The sequence below is a fragment of the Mobula birostris genome, chromosome X (assembly GCF_030028105.1).
Source record: "Mobula birostris isolate sMobBir1 chromosome X, sMobBir1.hap1, whole genome shotgun sequence".
In the NCBI taxonomy this organism is placed as follows: Eukaryota; Metazoa; Chordata; class Chondrichthyes; order Myliobatiformes; family Myliobatidae; genus Mobula; species Mobula birostris.
In genome coordinates, this window is record NC_092402.1 from 36,503,098 (window position 1) to 36,525,999 (window position 22,902).

The following is a 22,902-nucleotide window of genomic DNA, read 5'->3' on the forward strand; positions in this document are numbered from 1 at the left end:
GGCTTCTTTCCCAAGGCAGTGGGAAATGTAGACAGAGTCAATGGAGGAGAGGATGGTTTTCATGATAGAATGGGCTACGTTCACAACTGTTTGCAATTTCTTGTGGGCTTAGGAAGAGCACTTACCATACCTGGCAGTGATGCATTGGGATAGGTGGCTTTCTTTGATACATCTGTAAAAATTGGTGAGTGTCATCGGGCTCTACTAAATTTCCTTGGCCTTCTGAGGAAGTAGAAGCATTGTGAGCTTTCTTGGCCACATTATACACATGGCAAAATTAGGACAAATTTCTGATGATATTTACATTCCATTGCACTTGTAGAATGGAAGGTACCTGCATATGACGTCTTTCAACATGGGGTGGCTATTGCTCCCCCCTTACCACATGGACCTCACAGTGGTCTAGGACTAAAAGTAGAGTTTCAAGTTGATTAATCAGCATATTCTGCAGCACAAATTTAACACACACAACTCTGTAGGCACTCACACTTAAATTACAGTGTAGCTACACGCAGAAGCATCCTTGAGATGTGCACACGAAGAGGCATTTTCATTGTGCACAGATGGCTGCACAATACTACATCCTGATGCTATTTTCACAGTCAGACTCTTAAATTCTTTCAGAACTTCTAACTTAACCTTTACACAGTTTTATTTGAACCTTTTCCTCCGTCAACAAAACAAGAGCTAATCGCCGTATCCTGCTGATCTTGAATATAGTCTCTCCAGTCCCTTCTACATTTGGTTGATGTGTCCACGTTAAACATCTTAGAGTCCATGCTTTCTTGAGAAGAGGATCAAAGCAAGCAAGGACCCTATAAATTATTGCACTTCAGTGCTTGTATGTATTATGTGAAGGAATTTAATATAAAGATCAATCATTGAACATGTTTGGCTACTTTGGAGGTGGGTTAGAAGAGCTACTTTTGGCCTAATTATTTCCTGTTGCCTTTGAGTAGTTAATTTATATTTATTAGAAGAAAATTCCCAAGGGTGACTACTAATATCAAGAGTAAGGAAACTGCATCATGCTCTGAGGAGGGAGACCTGCTGTTGTTAACCATGTCTGCCTTTACGTGGCTCTGAAACCGTCAGTTGGCTCAAGTTATCCTCAGAACTTGCCAAACAAGGTATTGAAAAGGGTTTATAATGTACGTTCCTGAGTACACCTTGTTATCAGTTCACTAAGTAATAGAGATGTATAATTAATATTGGCCTTGCCAATAATATCCATGTCCTTTGAACGTTTTGTTTAAATGAAAGCAGAATCAGAATTGGGTTTATTATCACTGACGCGTCATGAAATTTGTTGTTTTGCAGCTGCAGTACATAAAATATTATCTTAAGAAATTTATTAAAAAATAAATAAGTAGTGCAAAAAAGAGAGCAAAATGCCAGGAAGTGTTCATGGGTTTATGGTCAGTTCAGAAATCTGATGGTGAAGGGGAAGACACTCTTCCTAAACCTCTTTAGAATTAAAATAAAAACAGAAAATGGTGGAGGAACCCAACAGGTCAGACAGCAGTTTGGTTTGATGACCTCTCACCTGAATTTACTGGTTTTGGTTTAAGTGATTTTTTTTTAATTTGAGTACTGAACATATCAAGTTTTGTAAGCTAGAATCTCTGGGAAGTTGTAGACAATCCTAAATGGAAGAAAATGGCAGGAGAGCGGGGGTGAGAGGGAAATCGATCAGCCATGATGAAATGGTGGAGCAGTCTCGATGGGCCAAATGGCCTAATTCTGCTCCTATATCTTATGGTTGTATGGTCTAAAATATATCACTTATAGCATATTGACCTTAATTGGTGATGCTCAAGGAATGGGACAAGGACCTCCATCTAAGTCCACTGGGAAAACTGTCTCCACTTCCACTTAAATAGAAAGATGGGTTCTGAATTTAGGCATGTGATGTCACCAACTTCTGACAAATGGAAATTTCATTGTGGTGCTTCAACCTGTGTTGCAATTTGCGGAAAATGGTGAAGACAGTGCCCTGAATGGATGTTCAATGAGTAGTTTGTCTTTGACGTTTACATTGGTCAGCTGTAGACGTTGTGAGTGCCAAAGGAGGAAAACAATTTCATCTGACCATAGGTCTGACAGGACTCTATGTGACTACAGTGAAAGAATATTTTCTCTTTTAAAGCATTTAAAAGCTTCAAATTCCTTGGTGTCCACATTTCCGAGGATCTCACCTGGTCCCTGAACTCCTCCATCCTGATCAAAAAGGCGCAATAGCGCCTTTAATTCCTGCAGAGCATGAAGAAAGCTCACCTCTGTCCCAGGATACTGATGGACTTTTACTGCTGTACCATTGAGAGCATACTCACCAACTGCATCTCAGTGCGGTATGGCAATTGTCCCGTATCAGACCGCAAAACACTCCAGCGTGTGGTGAAAACTGCCCAGCGGATTATCGGCACCCAATTGCCCACCATTGAGAACATCTATCATAAACGCTGCCTGGGCAGGGCGAAAAGCATTATCAAGGATGAACCTCACCCTGACCATGGACTTTTTACTCTCCTCCCGTCCAGTAGGCGCTGCAGGAGCCTCCGCCCCCGCACCAGCAGGCTCGGGAAAAGCTTCTTCCCTGAGGCTGTGACCCTGCTGAACCTCACATCACAGCGCTAAGCAGTATTGCATCCGTATTGTACTGTCTCAGTACTTTTATATTTGTGTGCTGTAGCACTTACTTTTTATTCACAGTTATTTTGTAAATAACACTATTCTTTGCATTTCTGGTTTGATGCTAACTGCATTTCATTGGCTTTGTATCTGTACTTGGCACAATGACAATAAAGTTGAATCTAATCTAATCAAATATTGTAACAATTAATACTTTCTCTGTGTAAATGACTGGAATTTATGGTACTCATTAAAACTGACTAATGTAGTTATGGCATTTGGATGCAGCAGTTAAATATGGAAATCTCAGTTTTATTAACAGTGGGTTGTCAGAGAACTTGAGTTTGTATATTATTCTTATGAAAACAGTGTTTTAAAAAAACCTTAGCGAATGAATTTTACATGAGATTTTAATGATCTACTAAGTCCTAATTACTGTTGTACACCCTTTCTGGCCTAAGTATGGTGACATTCCATGCATTTGCTGATTTTAAAATTCATTGTATTTTTTTTGAAGTTTGCTGTTTCTTCTCCAACCTTAATCCCAAGCATATATCTGAATCTGAGCCTGCAAAATCTTTGAGAGGTACTTTTTTATGTTCGTTAGTGAGCTCTAATCCTTTAACATGGTAAAATCTGGGCCATTATCAATTTTGGTGGAATCAGTTGATCCAATGAGTTGATGTTGTTTAATAATCCTAGAGAAAGCAAACTTTGTTTGAATTCCTTGAGAGGTTTACTTAGGAGTAGAATGTTTGTTATATGAATGAGTTCTTCATTGGATATTGGTAAAGGACATTAATGGGAAATCACTTGTCCTAAAAATGCAACATTTTCAGAAACAACAGCACCTAGGAAGGAGACAAGAAGGGAGAAGCTTGCATTTATATAGTGCATTTTGGGTATTGTGGATTGTTGAAAAGTCTGATGATTGCTCATGAATTTTGCTGAGGCATTGCCAGGAGCAAGAAGATGACTGATGCGGCTGTGTTATCACCTTTATATCTCCATCTTCCCAGTTTCTAAGTTGTTTATAATTTTGTATCCAAACCTGTTTCTCTCTTGTTGTGATTTTGTGTCAAAGCGCTTGTCGAATTTGTGCAATTCTGTAATTATTCATTCCAGTCAATTCCCCATTGATGACCCCAACGACAGAAAATAAGTGCGTAGATTGCTGAGATACTCATGCACTACTTTTCCTTTCCAGGGTCTGCACGTCTCTCTTAGTTTAGCTAAAATTTGCATCACCATAATTAGAAATCTAGTTCCTTGTTACCAATATCGAGTGATGTGTATTGAAAACTTTTGAAACTCAAGTTGCCAAGAATTTGATTTCCAGTTGAAAAGTATTCAACTGGTATCTCCCGCTCCCCGTACTATGAAAGGATTGTCTTGCTCTTGTTGCTTGAACTGAATGAAACACTTCACAACCACAGGAGTAACTGTATCTAAATCCACGTTGAAGGACTTGTACTACAATTTCAGCAAATTAGTCCAACAGTTGATAGAAACTGGGCTTGAATTGCCAGCTTTATTGTGCTAGTTGTGCTACAGTTGGTCGCACTCTTGCCTTTGAGTCAGTAGGTCCTGTGGGTGGGAAGTAGGGTGCAGGGGGAATGGTAAGACCCAAGATCCATGTACAGAAATCAAGAGTGACACTCCACAGTAACACTGCTGGTGGTGGTATTTAGGTAAGGTAGTTACTGGAAGTGGACTTCAAAGAACACATGACACAAATATAAAGACAAACAGGAGTTATCCTCGGTGTCCTGATCAAAGAATTCTTCAGAAACGAATAAGCTAGTATTATTATATTGTTCTCTATGGGAGCCGTCTGTGCAGAAATTGGCTGCGGCATTCTCTATACCGAAATAGAAATAAACATGTCCTTCTTTGCACTTTGGGATGCTCTGCAGGGAATGGAAAAGGCACTCCATAAATTCCAATATCTCCTTTTACTTTCTTTCATCTGTGAATGGCAGCAACAAGTGGTTGAGAATAACTTGGAGGCCTAAATAAAGCGTGCTATTTTTAATTTGTCTTTCTGTCATCAGGTTCTTACCGCCCATCCCATGAGAAGATGCTGAAGTTTTACACTTACTACAAACAAGCAACTGTAGGCCCCTGTTGCATCAGCAGGCCTGGATTCTGGGATCCCATTGGTCGCTTAAAATGGTAACATTTGCCTTGTGTTATCTATGCAATGCAAGTGTAGGAACTATGCTGATTCTTGTCAATGAAGATGTCATGGAGAGTTTGAGCTGGTTTTGGTTACTTTTTTAAATTTAGTAACTCAATGAAACAGGAAAGAAGTGGAGGGGAATTTCCAGAATGGGTGTGATGAGCCCAACAGTTTGTTCTGTGTTATAAACTTCTCTTTCTAATCATTATAGTTTATTTTTGGATCTACCTTATTTCAATTTAGAAGGTGGCTGGATTGCTGGACAGGATTTATTAATGGTTCAGCTTGCCACCTTTTGGTTGCCGGGTCATCATTGGAGCAGATTCTGCACCACATTAGTCGGAGATGAAATATCTTGGCCTTCATTTTGGTGGCAACAATATTCTATGATATGAATCCACCTAAATATCTAGTGGCAGCTGGGACCCAGGTCTTACCCACAGTTCAGTCCCTGTCTGCTGGTGACAAAGTGTTCTTGGTGGTGGAATTTGGTGAAAGTACTAGCCAGCAAGCCAAAGTATGTTGGCAAACTGGATTGTAGCAAGTGTTAGTCCTAATTTTTCCTGTCAAATATTGTTTTCACATATTTAAACTCACACATTACCCCAGCTGATCAACATGGAAACCTAGATGACATGTCTCAATTGTGTCCTGTTTTGGAACCCGAGGAGAGTGTGTGTGTATGAGTCACTATGTACCCCAAAACAGGGCACACCCAGAAAAAAGCCACTTGGTTTCTCACATATATTTTTGTTTTTCGTATTTTTCTTATAATGTGGAAGAAAGCTGGCTCCCAGAGCAATTCCCTGAGACCCATTCCCTTATTATTTTCCTGTAACCAGCTGTGTTCCTTTGTCAGTCACCTATGGAATGAAGGAAGTGATGTCATCCACTTGTGTGACCTGAACTTGCACCAATGAACATCGAGCAGCACTGAGAGCACAGTGGTCAGGACTTTGCCAAGTCGTCCAAGAATGCCGAGTGGCATGTGCTATGGCTACAATTAACCTGTGTGGTCAAACTATGCTGCCCAGTACAATAACTAACCCATAAATAGCAGGCCAGTCTAGGCATGAACCGAGACTGAGAAATGAAGATTCATCTAGTCAAGCGAGCCTCTGCTGAGGTATGTTACCTAGCTTGGAATTTTCATTCTGTATGAGGCAAGGCAAGAGTTGGAAGATTCATTACTTATTTTTCTTAACTTCTGCTTCTCAATTTTCTTATGTGTCCATCCACCAAGTTGTATTTCTTGAAGAATATACATCAATGTCCCCAAATTAGCCTCAGTGAAATTTTGCATTGTGTGGGGAAATCTCTGCTCAGTAAGTAAACCAGAGGCATTGCATGGTGCACTTCCATATCTGAAACGTTTTGCAATATTTCTATTATGGCATGTCGACTCTTGACTTTTGGATGGAGCCAGTTCAGCATGGACTAGATGGGGCGAAGGGCCTGTTTCTGTGCTGTAGTCTTGCACTTCCCAGACATCCCAAACTTACTGCAACCAAACATTTGCGACTCTGTCTCGCACTGTGCCCCGAGTATCATACTGGTTTGCTTTCACAGGCTATGACAGCTTGTTCACCCACCTCCTCACAGATCAGGTGCAAAGCTCCAGGGGACCTCTCAGCTTGCTGTTCATTTTTCCTGACAGCTCAATGAATGTCTAAAGCATGGACAGGAACATTTGACTTCAAATTATCCTTTCTTTAAACTCTCTTCTCTGTTTTCAGATAAATTTCAAAGATTAGCTTGTCGGTATACATGCTCTAGGATGGCTCCTTACTATGTGGGATGTTTTACCGTCATTATTTCTGCTTTGATATATCACCTTTCTCATTCTGTACTTCAACAAATGACTTAACTGAAATCATCAAAATTTCCTCTTCTTTCAGTTAATTTACCTCTTAAGCTCCAAAAACGAATCCTGAAATAGTCCATGTTCTGTCATAACTTGAGATTTTCTCTGTTCAAGTCAGATTGCTAATATTACCAGTGGTCCTTCTGCGGTGCCTCAGGGCAAAACATGCACCCAGTGATGTCATCCCATCCAGAATACACCGTGTATCAAGAAGTTTAAAAAACCATGAATAGATATTAATAATAGCAATCTTCCACAGTGTGGTATCACTTGCTAGATTATTTGATATTTTCTGTGCAATTAAGTAGCATTTTGTGGCACATTAAATTGCAAAGCACTTCCAAAAAGATTTGCAAATAAGTATGAAAATGGATTTGCAAATAAGTATGAAAATGGGGGAGTGGTTCCCCTTTTACAAGTTGTACAATGTAGTGTGCAAGATGGTTGTGTTGCTGAGAGACTGCCAATTTTATAACAACACTCTTCAGCTACATTTGCAATGAATGATTCAGTTGTTTGTCAGTCCACTGGCAGAGCATCAGTGTCAATTTGATTGGATTGCACTGCTTAGAATAAGCGAGAGCTGGAACTGAACAGGTGTGTGCATGTGTTGCCTCCTGCAGGGATGCATGGAAAGCTCTGGGGAACATGTCAAAAAAAGAGGCCATGGGAAATTACGTCGAAGAGATAAAAAAAGCAGCCAGAGAGGTAGGTTCTTGAGTGCTTGTTTCCAGCAGCTCTCTGAACAGAAGGTAAAATTCCTTTCCTTCCAGTGATGGACATTTAATTTTAATGGACATTTTAAGTCTGTACCTGGCCTATTCCTATAACCTCCTGATGAAGAATTGCTAATTCTAGGTATTGCAAAATTCTCTTGAGGAGCAGCAGACTGTTGTCATATAGTGTGAAAGAAAGTTTTGCCACAAGTTTATCAGTAGTACAAGGGAGATGTGTGCAGATTTACAGAAGGATTTGGTCTGGATACTTGAACGCCACCTGTTGGCTGGATAAAGAGTAAACATATGTTGCCTCAGCCCAGGATCAGTGACACTGAAGAACTGGAGAAGCAAAATTACTCAGTGAGAAATAAATTTATTTAAAGATAATCCATCCCATATAGTATAGGCTCAAAGCTTGTACAAACAGCTTTTAAAGCAGAAAATGATGAAAATTCCCAGCATGTTGAAGAATTCCTGTGGAGGGATTGCTAATGGGTTTAGACTCTGCTCAATCCATCCTTTCTGCCCACCCTTGGTCTCAGCACAACTCTCATCTAACTATTTACACTCACCTGACTCAGTGACACTGGGAACGCAGTACCACAGCCATCTCTTGAAAAGATCAGGCCGCAACTGGCATACGTCCGTAGATGGTGCAGGCTGAGGCTGTGTCACCATCTCTGTCTTGATGCCTTTTGGCAACTCATTATAATAAAGATATTTAAGAACATTTGAAATTGATTTCAGTAACTAACATTTTAAATTGAAACTAGTGCATTTATTTAAACTGCAATAAGCTATTGTTAGTTAAAGACGCATATTAAAAAATTAGTACAAAAATTAGATAAATTTTTAATTAAGGTTGATTTCCTTCAAATGAGAATTATGAAATTGAGGGGGCCAGATACGAAGTATAATCAGTTGATTATAGAATGCCCCATGGACTTGCGAAGCCCAAGGATGGGGGAAGAGGTCAGATGTTCACACATCTGGACCCCTTCAATTTGCCTACCGACACAACCGATCAACAGATGACGCCATAGCCACAGCACTACACACCATCCTCTCACCTGGAGAAGAGGGACGCTTATGTGAGAATGCTGTTCTTGGACTAATAAATAAAGGCATCCGTTAGTCTTGCGAGACCATGGATCTGCGCCTGGAAAGTCTTCACTCTCCAGGGCGCAGGCCTGGGCAGGGTTGTACGGAAGACCAGCAGTTGACCATGCTGCAAGTCTCCCCTCTCCGCGACACCAATGTTGTCCAAGGGAAGGGCATTAGGACCCATACAGCTTGGCACCAGTGTCGTCGCAGAGCACTGTGTGATTAAGTGCCTTGCTCAAGGATACAACGTGTTCCCTTGGCTGGGGCTCGAATTCACGACCTTCAGGTCGCTAGTCCAATGCCTTAACCGCTTGGCCACGTGCCCATGCTGTTCTTGGACTACAGTTCAGCATTTAACACCATAATTCCCCCCAGGTTCAACAAGAAGCTCAGGGACCACAGTCTGCACTGCGCCTTGTGCAGCTAGATTCTGGACTTCCTGTCAGATCGTCAGCTGATGGTAAGGATAGGCCCCCTCACCTCTGCCCCTCAACACAAGAGCCCCCCAGGGCTGTGTCCTGAGCCCCCTCCTCTACTCCCTATACACCCATGACTTTGTTGCCGTGCACAGCTCCAATCTGCTGATCAAATTTGCAGATGACACGACATTGATAGGTCTTATTTCCAACAATAATGAGACAGCCTGCAGAGAAGTCAACACCTTGACACAATGGTGCCAAGAGAACAACCCCTTCCTCAATGAGGTTTAGTAGTTTCAAGTTCCTCGGTGTACACATCACTAAGGATCTCACCTGGACTGTACGTACCGGCTGTGTGGTGAAAAAAACACAATAGCATCTCCTTCACCTCAGACAGCTGAGGAAATTTGGCATAAGACCCCAAATCCTGAGAACTTTCTACAGGGGCACCATTGAGAGTATCCTGACTGGCTGTATTACTGCCTGGTATGGGAACTGTACTAACCTCAATCGCAGGGCACTGCAGAAAGTGGTGCGGACAGCCCAGCACATCTTTGGATATGAACTTTACTCTATTTAGAACATTTACAGCAGCAGGTATGTAAAGAAGGCCCGGAGTATCATCAGGGACTCCAGCCACCCCAACTACAAACTGTTTCAGCTGCTTCCACCTGGGAAACGGTACCGCAGCATTAAAGCCAGGACCAACAGCCTCCAGGACAGCTTCTTTCACCAGGCCATCAGATGTATCAATACACATTGATCTGTTATGTATCTGACTGTACGTACATGTATACAAAACAATTATGTGTACAATCTTAGTGTTTTGGCAATATCCTCCCACAGTTCCGTTCCTTATTGCTTGTTTGTAGTGATGGACACGCAGCATAAAGATTTTAACTCCCTCATATTGTCAGATAGATGTAAGAAAAAGTTCTAATTCTAATCTGCCCCTGAACGAGCTCCATATATCATGATGATGTCCTGACTATAACTAGGTGTCTTCAGAACCACTGCTAGTTATCGAAATCCACCCCATCATCTCAGGTCAGTGACTGTTCTGCAGAAACTTTACAGTGCATTGAGAATGCTTGCCTTCTTTGAAGGCACTGAAATGGCTGGAATTCAAGCCTGTAATGTGGTTGGGATGTGCAGCTGTGACATGGGGAAATTCAAAATTTCATAAGTGTAACTGAAACGGGTCCTATGAATCGCCTGTTGAAAAGCTGTAGGCATTTTAAACAAGAACCTTTGCTCAGCTACATAGAAATCTGTGAGCAGGTCGAGTATTAATTCCAGGAAGGGGTTGGTAGCTGGTTGTGTGTCCCTGACCGTGGAGCTTGGGATGAGTGGACAAATCCCAAGAAGCATATGGGGAACTAGTGGGTGGTTAAGGTGTCCGTTGGTGACTGGGATTCCAATGGAAGGGTGCATGGGAGGTAAGGATAGTGGTCTGGGAAGAGTTAGCATACTCAAAGCGTCAAGACCCAATGAGTTAGAAATATTAATATCCTCTTCTGAAATCCATTCACTCAGGTCATGGATAAAATGTCAGGGACTGAAAATGCAGAGCAGCATTTCCACCTGTTTGATCCGCTCTACGAAGTTGTTGAGGACATGCCTCGGCCGCCAGGCTTTTCCCTGAAGAAGGCACCAGGTAAGGGCAGGGCAGGGTGGGCTGGGGTGGCATATATTTACCTTGACTGATGGTGAAGCAGTTTGGATGATAATTTTGCTGTTTATGCATGGAATCATTGAATGGACATTGGTTGTCCATCGCTGAACATGGTGCCCTGCTGGGCATTGAACATTACTGGTCATGCCTCAACTGTGTGCCCCTGTGCTATTGGGGCTCGACTTCCAGAGCCACCTGAAAAGCGTGACAATGAAGTATGATGGGCCCCTCCCACCAATTACTATCGTAAATCCCCAGTTTTGTAGGGATACGTCACATACCCCACTACTGACCACACACACACACCGACCCGCACATCCCACCCAACACCATGCAAGGTGCGCTTCAACTTTATTCGCTGTACATTTTAAAGCATGGAACACGCGCTGAGACCCGACAGGTTAGACCTCAATCCGCAAACGCCTGAATCTGGAAACGCTTTCGAACTCTGGCTGGCCTGCTTTGAAGCATACCTAGAGGAGATTAAAGTGAACGACCCCATAGCGAAGCACGGAGTTCTACTCTCCAGGGTCAGTCCATGGGTCTATTCGCTAATCAGGGACCAGCCGAGCTATAACGGCGCGATGAGCGCCCTCAAAGGACAATACCTGTGGCCAATAAACAGCGTCTATGCTCGGCACCACTTAGCGACACGGCAACAACGGCCCAGGGAGTCAAGTGCTGAGTTAGTCCAGGCCCTACGGACACTCGTGCGAGCCTGCAATTGCCAGGAGCTGACGGCGGCGCAGCATGCAGAACACCTAGTGAGAGACGCCTTCGTCACGGGGACCAGGTCAGTGTATGTGTGCCAGCGGCTGTTGGAAAAAGCCGATCTTAAGTTCGGCGATCGAGCTGGCCGGCACGCTGGAGGCTGCTCTGCATAACTCCGAGGCTCTCCAGGCACACAATCCCCTGATGGCCTCATGGGCACCACAGGCCCTGCAACCCGCCGACGAATCAACCTTGGCTGCCGCCAGTCACGAGTCTGTGAAGTGCTACTTCTGCAGACTCGAGGAGCACCCCCGGAAACACTGCCCGGCTCGACAAGCTACCTGCTCCAGCTGCGGGGTCAGGGCCAATGACTCCATTCTCCACGACACACCCAAGGATAGCAAGTCGGGTGGTCCTGAATGCACACTTGTCCTTGTTATAGGTGAGATTGAAGGCTTTGGCCGCTTGGAGAAATTTTTGGAGGTTGTTGTCGTGATCTTGCCGGTCGTGACCACAGATGGTGATGTTATCCAGATATGGCAACGTGGCCTTCAGTTGGCACTGGTCCACCATCTGGTCCATTACCCTCTGGAAGACAGATACACCATTCGTAACACCGAAGGGGATGCACAGGAATTGATAAAGCCTGCCGTCCGCCTCGAAGGCGGTGTAAGGGCGGTCCTCCCGGCGGATGGGGAGCTAATGGTAAGTGGATTTTAGGTCTATGGTCGAGTACACCTTGTACTGTGCTAACTGATTGACCATATCCGCGATGTGGGGTAGAGGGTATGTGTCGAGCTGCGTGAACCTATTGATGGTCTGGCTATAGTCGAACGGATATTGAACTTTTTGCGGGTATTGAACTTTTTGCTGTTGGGCTTCGGCCATATTCCACCAAGATACAACACTGGGCGGCATGGGGGGTCGTTCCTGCCTGTGGCCATCGAACTTGCAGCTCCTCCCGTGGAGGGTCAGACACCCTGAGCCAATAGACTGGTCCTGGACTTATTTTCCATCTAGCATAGTTTGCATTTTGTTGTTTGATTGTTTGTGGCTTTTGTATTGCTATATTTATGCTCTATTCTTGGTTGGTGCAGCTGTAACAAAACCCAATTTCCCTCGGGATCAATAAAGTATATCTATCTATCTATTACATCGCACCATCCTATTGACACATTGTTTTGTGTCTGCAGTCATGTATAGGCCAGACCAGATAATTTCATGTTTGCTTCCCTCAAGGGCATTAGTGAAGTCATCAGTCTGGCTGTTTATACTGATGCTAGCTTTTCATTCCACGTTTATCTGATTAATTTGTATTAGCCCTTTGTCTGACTTCATTAAAGAAATTCTCTTTCACTTCTCTTTCAGCTGAAATGGGGGAGATTTCCTTAATGAAGTCAGACAAATGGTTTGACTTCCGTTCTCTTTCTTTGGCTGAAAGAGAACTGACCTCCTAACTTTTAGTTTCTGGTCCTCAAAACTGGAATCTGGGAAGCAATGTTTCGTTCTCACAATGCTGGGCTCCCACTTCTGTCCTTGGTGCTAAACTAAACCTTACTTGCAAAGGTTCATGTTTGTGTGGGGAAACTTAATATGATATGTTCTTTTCAAGGCACTCACATCCCCTCCTCCCACCTCTTATCAGCTTTCTGTCATTAGCTAACAGTTCCTTAATTGAAAAACAGCTCAGAAAACTTATTGAGTAACAGGCACCAAGTGCTAGAGTAGCACAGCGAATCAGGCAGCATCTATGGAGAGGAATAAACAGCTGGTGTTTCGGTCGGAGACCTTCCATCAGGATCTTACTGTGTAAATTATAACTTCATCAATCATCAGCTATAATAATCAGTTATCATTTGTAATAATCATCAGATGTTACTTTATTGTGTCAATTACTTAGAATTGCAGAAACTACAGCGCAGATTAAAACTAGTTTCTAAGCTAAGACAAAAATTGGTTCACACAATGAAACGAAAAATTAGGGAATAACTCCAGAAAGAAACCCATAGATGTAGGAACATGCACAAGGGCTGAAATTTGGGCTAGATAGAGTTGAGACAAACTTTTAATGCCAAATCTATGGTGCAGACCAATTAAAACAAAGGCAAATTGGCTCTGACACTGATAGTGTTCTGCTTACGTCCCTATTATCTAACCTTTGGAGGATACCTTACCATTCCAGACTTCCTATTGTGCTCATTTACTTTCCCCTTATATACATCAGAGCTGTTTGCCCAACCTCCTCCATGCGCTGGTGAGTTTCATCCACATCGTAACAATTCCTGGGTAAGGCAGTTCCTCTTGAATTTGCGATTAGATTTGTTATTGATTATAGTCTACACAAGTGGCAGTACCTTCCTCATACTGCCCAATCAGAACAAAATGAGAGCTCCCCCCCCCCCCATTACTCCCTTATCATCCCTTGCACCTGGACTGACTCCCTGTGTTACCTAGCTCCAACTCTCCTATCATTCCCCTGGCATACTATTGCCTCCAGCTCCCATCTCACCCATCGCCCTAAGAACCTGATCAATTTACCACTTTATGTTCTCTTTCCTCTCAAGATGGTCCCTAATTGTTACTTTATCTACTCTGCTCTCTTTTTGTTTTGTGGATCTTTATAAAGTCTCATCCTTTCCATAATGTGGAGTCCACAACAGCTACCCAAACATTGTGCAATCAACATGATTTTAATACAGTTCCACTATTTTGCAATTCACTTCCTCTGTAAATGAGTCCCAATGCACAGTTTCCCTGTTTATTAACCTTTGTTGCCTCTTTCAGCTAAGTCACATTTTGCTGTTCCACCAGAGGCAGTTCTTTGAGAGTTGCCCAATTTTATTCCACACTGTAGATTCTCATGCAGAATCCTTTCAATTTGTCCTCATAAAAAAGTGCCCTATTGAAATTCTCCAGAGGATCTGCTTGTACCACTTCCAGTCAGCATATTCCAGTCTTTAAAAAACCTCTGTATGAAGAAATTTCACTGAAAGGCTATACAATTTTTTTAACAGTATGAACACTAGTTATTGAGGGAAATTGTAGTGCTCCATTAGAGTTGTAGTGCATGGTAATTATAGGACATACCAAAGACCATTTTGTCATTGACCTGCTGCAGTATCACTTGTGTCCAAGGTTTTGGATATTTCTGAAAAGTGGTTGCATATTTTCTCTGTGAAAGGATATAATGCTTCTGGGGTCGAGAGTGAATTCGCATTGAGGCTGGGGTTGAGTGTGGTTAGGAGTGAGAAGACCAGAACTGAGAGGTATAATTGGAGTCCATGGGATAGTGTCAGGGATTCTTCCAGAGGAGTCCCAATTGGGGCCTTGCTGGTGAAGTGATTCAGGTGCTGGATGTCAGTTCTTGTGAACTGTTTGTAAAAAGATGACAGACGTTTCAAATCTAAAATAAAAACAGACAATGCTGGAAATACTCAGCTTGTCAGGCAGCATCTGTGAGAAGGGAAACAAGTTAATCTTTCAAGTTGAAGACTTCATCAGAACTGCAATGGAGATAAAAGAAACTTGTTAAGATGTAAGGAAAGGGGTTGGAGGGGTGTCTTTGATTAACCCTGCGGATAAGCTGTAAATCTGGTCCGTGTGTATAGGAGCAATTAGAGAATGAGAACATCTTCACAAGAATGTAGAACACATAAGGAGCCAGGGGAATGAGTAGTGAGTCTGGGTTGGGACACCAGGAGAGTTGAGACCAGGGAAGAAGAGGAGTAATCTGGGAGAATGGGGACCTCATTTTATTTTGATCCACATTAAGTCATGTCGCTGTGTGTCTGCTTCTTTCACTCTGGATCCTCTTGAAGCCTTCAGCTATCCTGGTCACCCATTACGATGTTGCCAATGAAAGGAGCAAAGTAGACTTACTCAGAGAGTCAAGCAGCAATTGTAGAGGTTAACCCTTCAGGTCAATAGCTCTTGTCAGATGTAAAGCTGGTGATGTGATTCAACGTTGAAATAAACCAGTGTGGAACAGACAGAAAAAGATCTTTCTTGGGCAATTTGAATGACTAGAAGCAAATGAAACAGCAAAACCTCAGAGCTTTGATTCATGAGAGTGCAACAAATCCAGCAACTTGTTGAACCCTGGTGAATGTGTCTTGAAGAAATTTGCAGCAGGGAATATTGTACTATTTTTGGTATAATAGATGGCTGTACCGAGAGAACACTTTATATTTAAATCGAAACAAAATAAAACAAAAATATATAGAGACATTAAAAATATAAACCTGGAAGCAGAATACCGATTCACATTCAAATCAGTTCTTTGTCATATACACCAGGGTGTAATGATATTCCTTAATTGCATGAAGCTCACACAGTAAACTGTGTATATGTTCATGTTAAGTGGAGCGACAGGCACAAAACAGAATGGTGCAACCTGAAGTGGTGTGGGAAAAATACCGAAATATCAGTAATGGAATAACCAAGAGAGGGAGAATTAAGAGACTGAGAAAAATGCATCACCACCAGGAATGGGGAGGTGAAAGAGGTGATTGTTTCAGAAGTCTGATGGTAGTGGAGAAGCTGGTTTTAAGTCTGGTTTTTTTTTGGGGGGGCGATTTCAAGCTCCTGAATCTTCTCCCAGAAAGTAGAAAAGTGAAAAGGGCTAGGGCAACAAGCATCCTTAGCTTTCCTGAAGCAGTGCACTGTAAAGATGATCTGGTTGGATGGATGGAAGGAAGTGAAGAGCCTATGATGGACTGGACACTGTTTACCACTCTGCCGGTTCTTTCGGTCTAGAGCAGAAGAGTTGCCATACCAGGCTGAGAGACAACCCATCAGGATACTTTCTGCAGTGCGACTGTAGAAGATCGAGAGAATCCTCGTAGACAAGCCAAATCTTCTTAGGTGCATAAGAAAGTACACACGCTGATGCTTTTTCTTGATCACCGCATCAGTAAGATGAGACCAGGCAAGGTTGCTGATGGCATGGATGCCTAAATAATTGAAGCTGTTAACAATCTCTAAGGCAATTCCATTGATGATGACAGACTTCTGTTTACCTTCCCACTTCCTTAGGTCAACAACCAACCTTTTCATCTTGCTGACATTAAGGGCTAGGTTGTTGTTTGGACACCATGACACGAGGTTCCCAATCTCTTTCCTCTACTCCATCTCATCATTGTTGTCGATCTGAACGACAACAGTGGCAACATCACTGGCAAACTTAAAGGCCACGTTGGTGCTGCATTAGGCCACACAATCGTGGATATACAGAGGGTGAAGCACCAAGCTTGGAGAGCACCAGTGTTAAGGGTCAGTGTGGATGAAATATTATGACCAATTCTAACCAATTAAGGTCTGCAGGTCAGAAAGTCCAGAAGTCATTTACAGATTGGAACTCCATCCTGACATAAATATTCTTACTGTTGAGGTGATCCAAAGCCTCGTAGTGAATGTAGTGAAAGACAGATGATGTCCTCTGTGGATTTATTTTTCCAGTAAGCAGATTGAAAGGGGGTCTAGATTGTCTGGGAGAATGGTGGTGATGTGGGCCACTACTTCATTATGGTCAAGGTTATAGCTGTTGGTCTGTAATCATTGTGGAGTGGGGGGAGTTAAAGTCAAATAGTAAAAGGGAAGCAACACACATCAAAGTTGCTGGTGAACACAGCAGGCCAGGCAGCATCTCTAGGAAGAGGTACAGTCGACGTTTTGGGCCGAGATCCTTCGTCAGGACTAACTGAAGGAAGAGTGAGTAAGAGATTTGAGAGTGGGAGGGGGAGATCCAAAATGATAGGAGAAGACAGGAGGGGGAGGGATGGAGCCAAGAGCTGGACAGGTGATTGGCAAAAGGGGTATGAGAGGATCATGGGACAGGAGGTCCAGGGAGAAGGAAAGGGGGGAGGGGGAAAAACCTAGAGGATGGGCAAGGGGTATAGTCAGAGGGACAGAGGGAGAAAAAGGAGAGTGAGAGAAAGAATGTGTGTATAAAAATAAATAACAGATGGGGTACGAGGGGGAGGTGGGGCATTAGCGGAAGTTAGAGAAGTCAATGTTCATGCCATCAAGTTGGAGAAGAGGAAAGTAGTTTTGAAAGAATAAACCCAGAAGAGAGGTATTTTAACAATGTTGCTAATAATGGGTGATACTGCTGGAGTTAACAGCATTAAGCATTATCATGGGGAATAAATTGGAACAGAGGGGAATAGTAATTCTAGATATTCTCAGAGCAGGACTGGGAATTAAATATTCCTGAAAAGCAACTTATAAAGTCTAAATACTTCGTAGACCTGGAACAGCTTTTGTTCAATACTGTCTGTTTTTGTAGGAAAGACAGTCCGATTTCAAGAGGATGTTGGGCAAGATGGTGTCAGTAGTCATGAGACACATCAAATGAATAACATTCATTCAGAAGATGAAGTTTGTGATCGAGAGGTTGAGATTTTACAGCAAGAAATTGACAAAGAACTGCTGCCCCTGGAGAGCTCCACTATTCTTCAAGGGGTTACAGGTATGGCAGCTAGAAAATGAATCAAAGAGAATGTAAGGGGAAATTTATCCACCCAAAGAATGATGCTGTCCAGAAGACAATAGGTGGGGGAAGACTTAAAAGGAACTGGGATGCATGTTTGAAGAACAGGAAATGTATTACTCAACATTACAAAACTGTGGTGAAAGAGCAGGGCAGCAAGACCAAGCTGGGTTTCAAACTTAAATATCGACAGTTTTTTCCCTCCCACAGATGCTGCTTGAGTTGCTGAGTTCCTCCAGCTGATTGTTTGTTGCTCTAATGAAGAGCTCATTCAAAGAGCCTGGTGGACTAGGTAGCTTTTGCACTGTGCATCTCCGTGTAAGTTGTAAAAAAAATCTTACAAACATAAAAGTCACAGAAGGCAGAGTTGCCTCTAAACCTATTTACCTAGAAATAAACAAGATCCATTACTTTAAGTTCATTGATTTATTTATTGAGATACAGCGCGGAGTAGGCCCTTCCAGCCCTTCGAGCCACGCCGCCCAGCGATTTCCCCCAATTTAATTGTAGCCTAATCACAGGACAATTTATAATGACCAATTAACCTACCAACTAGTACACCTTTGGACGATGGGAGGAAGCTGGAGCATCCAGAGAAAACCCACGCAGTAATGGGAAGAACGTACAAACTCCTTACAGGCTGTGGTGGGAATTGAACCCAGGTTGTCTGTACTGTAAAGCATTGTGCTAACCGCAACGCTACTGTGCCGCTCACTATTCACATTGTGGAACCTCTGTATCATCATGTCAGCAGTTTCAAAGGCTCATTCTGTTACTTTTCTACTTGACTATTAATATCTGCTGCCCTGCAAAAGGTAGGAATCTTATTTTTATCTGTAAATATCTCATAATATCCATGGTTTAACACTTGAAACATTTTGTGTCATTTCAAATTAGTCTCCTTTCTGCAACAAACTCACAAAATATTCTCAGTTCGACGAATGAATCTGACTGGACAAAGGTTCCGTGTCAAATAATCCATTTCTTTTTCCAAATTTCCTCCTGTACCATGGGGATCGTGCCTGCTCACTGATCATAAGGTTCAGGGAGCCAGTCGTAAAATACAGTTTTTAATTGGTTAATTTTTAAAATTTAAAACAACCATCTCCTTGCATTTTGAAGCAATTGTTTGCAGCATGAAAATTTTAATGTTGATGTTATGGTCTATAATGAGTGTCCTATTTTGATACTCAGATGGAAAATTGTGATCTGTAAAAACAGAATATGAAATAACTCAAGTAAATATTGGGCAACACCAAGGCCCAAATTTAAAATTCCTCAAACCCATGGATAAAGAGATGTATTTTGTTTAACAACAACTTTTCATTTTGGTGTTTAGGCAGTGACTTTAATTGCACAGCAGACGTAGTTGATGCCAATCAGTTCACGAGTGACTCAGAGAGCGAGGTCTTCTGCGATTCAGTGGAAGAACTGGACCATGAGAAGGTAAACCAGATGGTAGTAGTTAGAACTCAAGCATCACAGAAGGAAAAGCATAATAGTTATTGACAATTAAAAGTTGTTTTGGAGAAAATTGAATGTGGTTTGGTGATTTAGTAACGGAATTCAAACTTGTATGTTTTCTTTTGACATGGGAAGCTATTCTGCCCATCAAGTCAGTGCTGCTTCTTATCCCATCAGTATCACTCTCCCACTGATTTTCTGTAACATTCTTTTTCATATGCCCATGAACTACTCTAGTTTTCCTGCCACCTTCTACACCAGAGGTAATTTATTTACAGTGGGGGTAATTAGGGTCATTATCACCAGTATACATTTGGAATCTAAAAGGAAACAAGAGCACCCGGGAGCTATTCACATGGTCAGAGGGAGAACCTGCAAACTCCACACAGTATTCCTTTCAGACCAGCCACAGTTCCCCATCAGTATGACTGGTTTCCTTGATGGTATTGCAAAAGTAGAAACTTGTGTAGAATCACAACAGATTCTGCAGGTACTGGAAATCCAGAGCAATACACACAAAATGCCGGAGGAACTCAGCAAATCAGTCAGCATCTATGGAACTGAGTAAACAGACAACATTTTGGACCAAAACCTTTCATGATGACCCTTCAAAGGTGCTGCCTGATGTGTTGAGTTCCTCCAGCAACTTTTGAATAGAGAATTGAGACAGTGCAGAAGAAGCTGTTTGGAGTGGGTGGTGGGAAGATGAGGTGGATCACTATCTCACTGAACATAGGCAAGAACATTCTTTACATTTACCAGTGTAAAAGAGACCTTTTTCCTGTTGAATATTCCTGTTTCATCTGAGTTTTGTTCCTGAAGGGAAGAGTTATCTGACAACATGCCAAACCATGCTAGGTGGGTATTTAGGACTAAAGAAGAGCTTGTCATTAAATTAATTCCTTTGGAACCAGCAAAGTATGAGTTAAACAACTGCTGAGTTGTGATCCAGATATGATTGTGGGCATATATGTGCTGCCCACAAGAATGATAACAAAGAATCCTCTGAGCAACTGAGGTGGCATGATCTGTGTTAAGGGCCATTAGGTAATCTCGCTCCAAAGTTGCCTTTTCCAGTCCTGAGTGAATAGCTGCAAAGTAGTCACTAGGGAGAGCAATTTGCTATGGTTGAGAATGAAACATCACAAGCTTCATTCACTTGAGCAATCTGCTGAGGCTGTTGCTTCCGATATATGGTATGCAGGCAGCTGTAAGCAGGCTGTACGCAGCTCAGTTGCCAGTAGAGACAAGTTGCCACACACTTAAATATCCAGCAGAAAGCCTGTTCTTTTACTTCCTCCCCAGATCTCTTGATGCAAGTGACTAAATCTCCAGTACACTGCAACCCCCACTCTCAAATATGGGAAGGTATTGTTGTTTGATATTAAACTTGCAGGCATTTGATAACATGAATAAAATGTAAAGGGGTCCCATTGTGGTGGGGAAAGCAAGATCTATTTGCATTTCTTATGTCCCTATAGGATTGGTACAGAACAGTGGTTCTGAAGTAAATGATCAACCACAATCTTATTGAATGACAGGGTTGGCACAAAGAGCCAGTTGGCATATTTCTGTTTGTTACTCTTATATTATCTGTTCAGGGAGTTTGGAAATGAGCAATTTATATATCTGCTCATATACCCCATATATCTGCTCCACATTTCAATGAAACAGTGGCTGATCTTACTGCCATTTTGCTGCACAGTCAATATCCCAAGGTTCCTTTAATATGCAAAAAAATTGCTTCTGTGAAGTTCCTTGCTTTGTTTAAGTCAGGGCTTGTTATTATTGAAAGAAACTGCAGGGCTGATTTTAACATGTAATGTTAAAGAAAATGACTGCTCACGAATCATGCACCAGCTGCATCTTTCCCTTGACTTTTATTTTGTGATTTTTTTTTCTCTCAGTGGAAAGACTTGTCTTCCAAAGTAACCAACTTTTCTGGACATTTTTTTTTAAATCCACTTTTCAGGATATGAGTTCCAAACAGCATTTATTGCCCATCCCTAAATGGCTTTGAGATGGTGGCACTTGAAGGTCTGCTAGTCTTTCTAGAGAAAGTACTCCCACGATTGTTTCAAGACTCAGCACCAGTGATGATGAAGAAATAGTGATGTGTTTTATAGTGGAGATAGTATGTGGTTTCCCTTGAGTGCTGTCCTTGTTCTTCTTGGTGAATAGATAAAGTACATTTGTAGAAAGTACCTATTGCTTTCTCAGTTTACCGAGGAAATAAGTTTTTACAGTTGTGGATCAAAGGGGTGCGCTACCCTGGATCGTCTTGAGCTTTTAGAGAGCTTTAGAGCTTGCACTTGTCTGGGCAAATGAAGAGTATTCTGTCGCAATCCTGACTTGTGCTTTGAAGATGATGGAAAGTCATTGGGGTGTCAGGAATTGAGTCATTTGCTTCAGGAAATCTGGCCTCTAACTTGTTTGAGCAAGTCCATGGGGACTTGGATCTGAGACAGAGTAAAGGCATCATTGTGACGCTAACACTCCAGCCAAAGCCCAGTCAAATCACACAACACAAACACACCTTAAAGTTCCAACAGGGTATTTCAAAAAAATTTTTTAAAAGGACGTGGCCCTGGATTGTTTTGCTTTGTGAAACGGGTTTCCCCTCCGTGGTTCATGGAAGTTCTTGCTGGACAGATTGTTTTGAGGAAAGTTTGAATTTATTGTGGAGTTCAGCAATAAACTACAGAATCCCATCCACTGTATCGGTCAGGTGAATCTGAGGTCATTCAACATGGGGTCCAGCTCAGGCTCCATCGTCTATAAGCAGGGTGACCTGCTTTGGCAAACTATGTAGCAGTTTTCTCTTTTAAATACTGTATGTCTTATGGAAATGGGTCAGTTTGGCCCATCCATAGAATGGTACATTGAAGTGACTGGGGAAGGAAGAGGTCCATTATAATTTTATGTGAAGTTGGAACCCCAGCAACTAAAATATTTTGCACACCAGACCCAAAACATTTTTTTCCTGAGCACTTCCACCTCTCTCTTCCTTTCCCTCTCCATATCTAATTCAATCATTCCTTTTAATCAATGGAAAAGATGCACTGAATTGTTGAGCGTGTACCTTCAGGTTCCTGTACCTCCTCCCTGATGGAAGCAATGAGATGAGGGCATGTCCTGGGTAATGGGGGTCCTCAATGATGGACACCACCTTTTAGAGGCATCGCTCCTTGAAGATGTCCTGGATGCTGTGGAGGTTAGTGCCCATGATGGAGCTGACTGAGCTTACAGCTTTCTGCAACTTATTTCGATCCTATGTGGTGCACCTCCCCACACACCCACCTACCAGACAATGATGCAACCAGTTAGAACGCGTTCCATGGTACATCTGTAGAAATTTGTGAGGGACTTTGATGACATACCAAATCTCCTCCAACTCCTCATGAAACATAGCCACTGTCATGCCTTCTTTGTAATTGCATCAATACACTGGGCTCAGAATAGATCCTCAGATGCTGACACACAGGAATTTGAAATTGCTCACCCTTTCCACAACTGATCCCTCAATGAGGACTGGTGTATGTGCACCCTCATCTTACCCTTTCTGAAGTCCACAATCAGTTCTTTGGTCTTATTGAGTGCAAGGTTGTTGCTACGATGCCACTCAGTCAGCTGATCTATCTCA

The 22,902-nt window shown here is 42.4% G+C and overlaps 1 protein-coding gene across 7 annotated transcripts in view; it reads left to right on the forward strand.

Moving 5' to 3' along the window:
* Positions 1–22,902, forward strand: part of LOC140191900 (acyl-CoA-binding domain-containing protein 4-like) — a 107,632-nt gene that overhangs the window by 23,052 nt on the left and 61,678 nt on the right. For 5 of the 7 annotated variants that reach the window (XR_011883955.1, XM_072249743.1, XM_072249744.1 and 2 more), the window contains exons 4-8: positions 4,686–4,806; positions 7,301–7,385; positions 10,456–10,576; positions 17,592–17,774; positions 19,135–19,241. Coding sequence is in view for 6 of the 7 variants with exons in the window: in XM_072249743.1 (XP_072105844.1) it covers positions 4,686–4,806; positions 7,301–7,385; positions 10,456–10,576; positions 17,592–17,774; positions 19,135–19,241 (617 nt within the window). In the remaining variant the exon portion in view is untranslated. Of the gene's footprint in view, positions 1–4,685; positions 4,807–7,300; positions 7,386–9,851; positions 9,967–10,455; positions 10,577–17,591; positions 17,775–19,134; positions 19,242–22,902 lie in introns of those variants that run through there. The other 2 variants (XM_072249746.1, XM_072249745.1) reach the window with 2 other exon arrangements.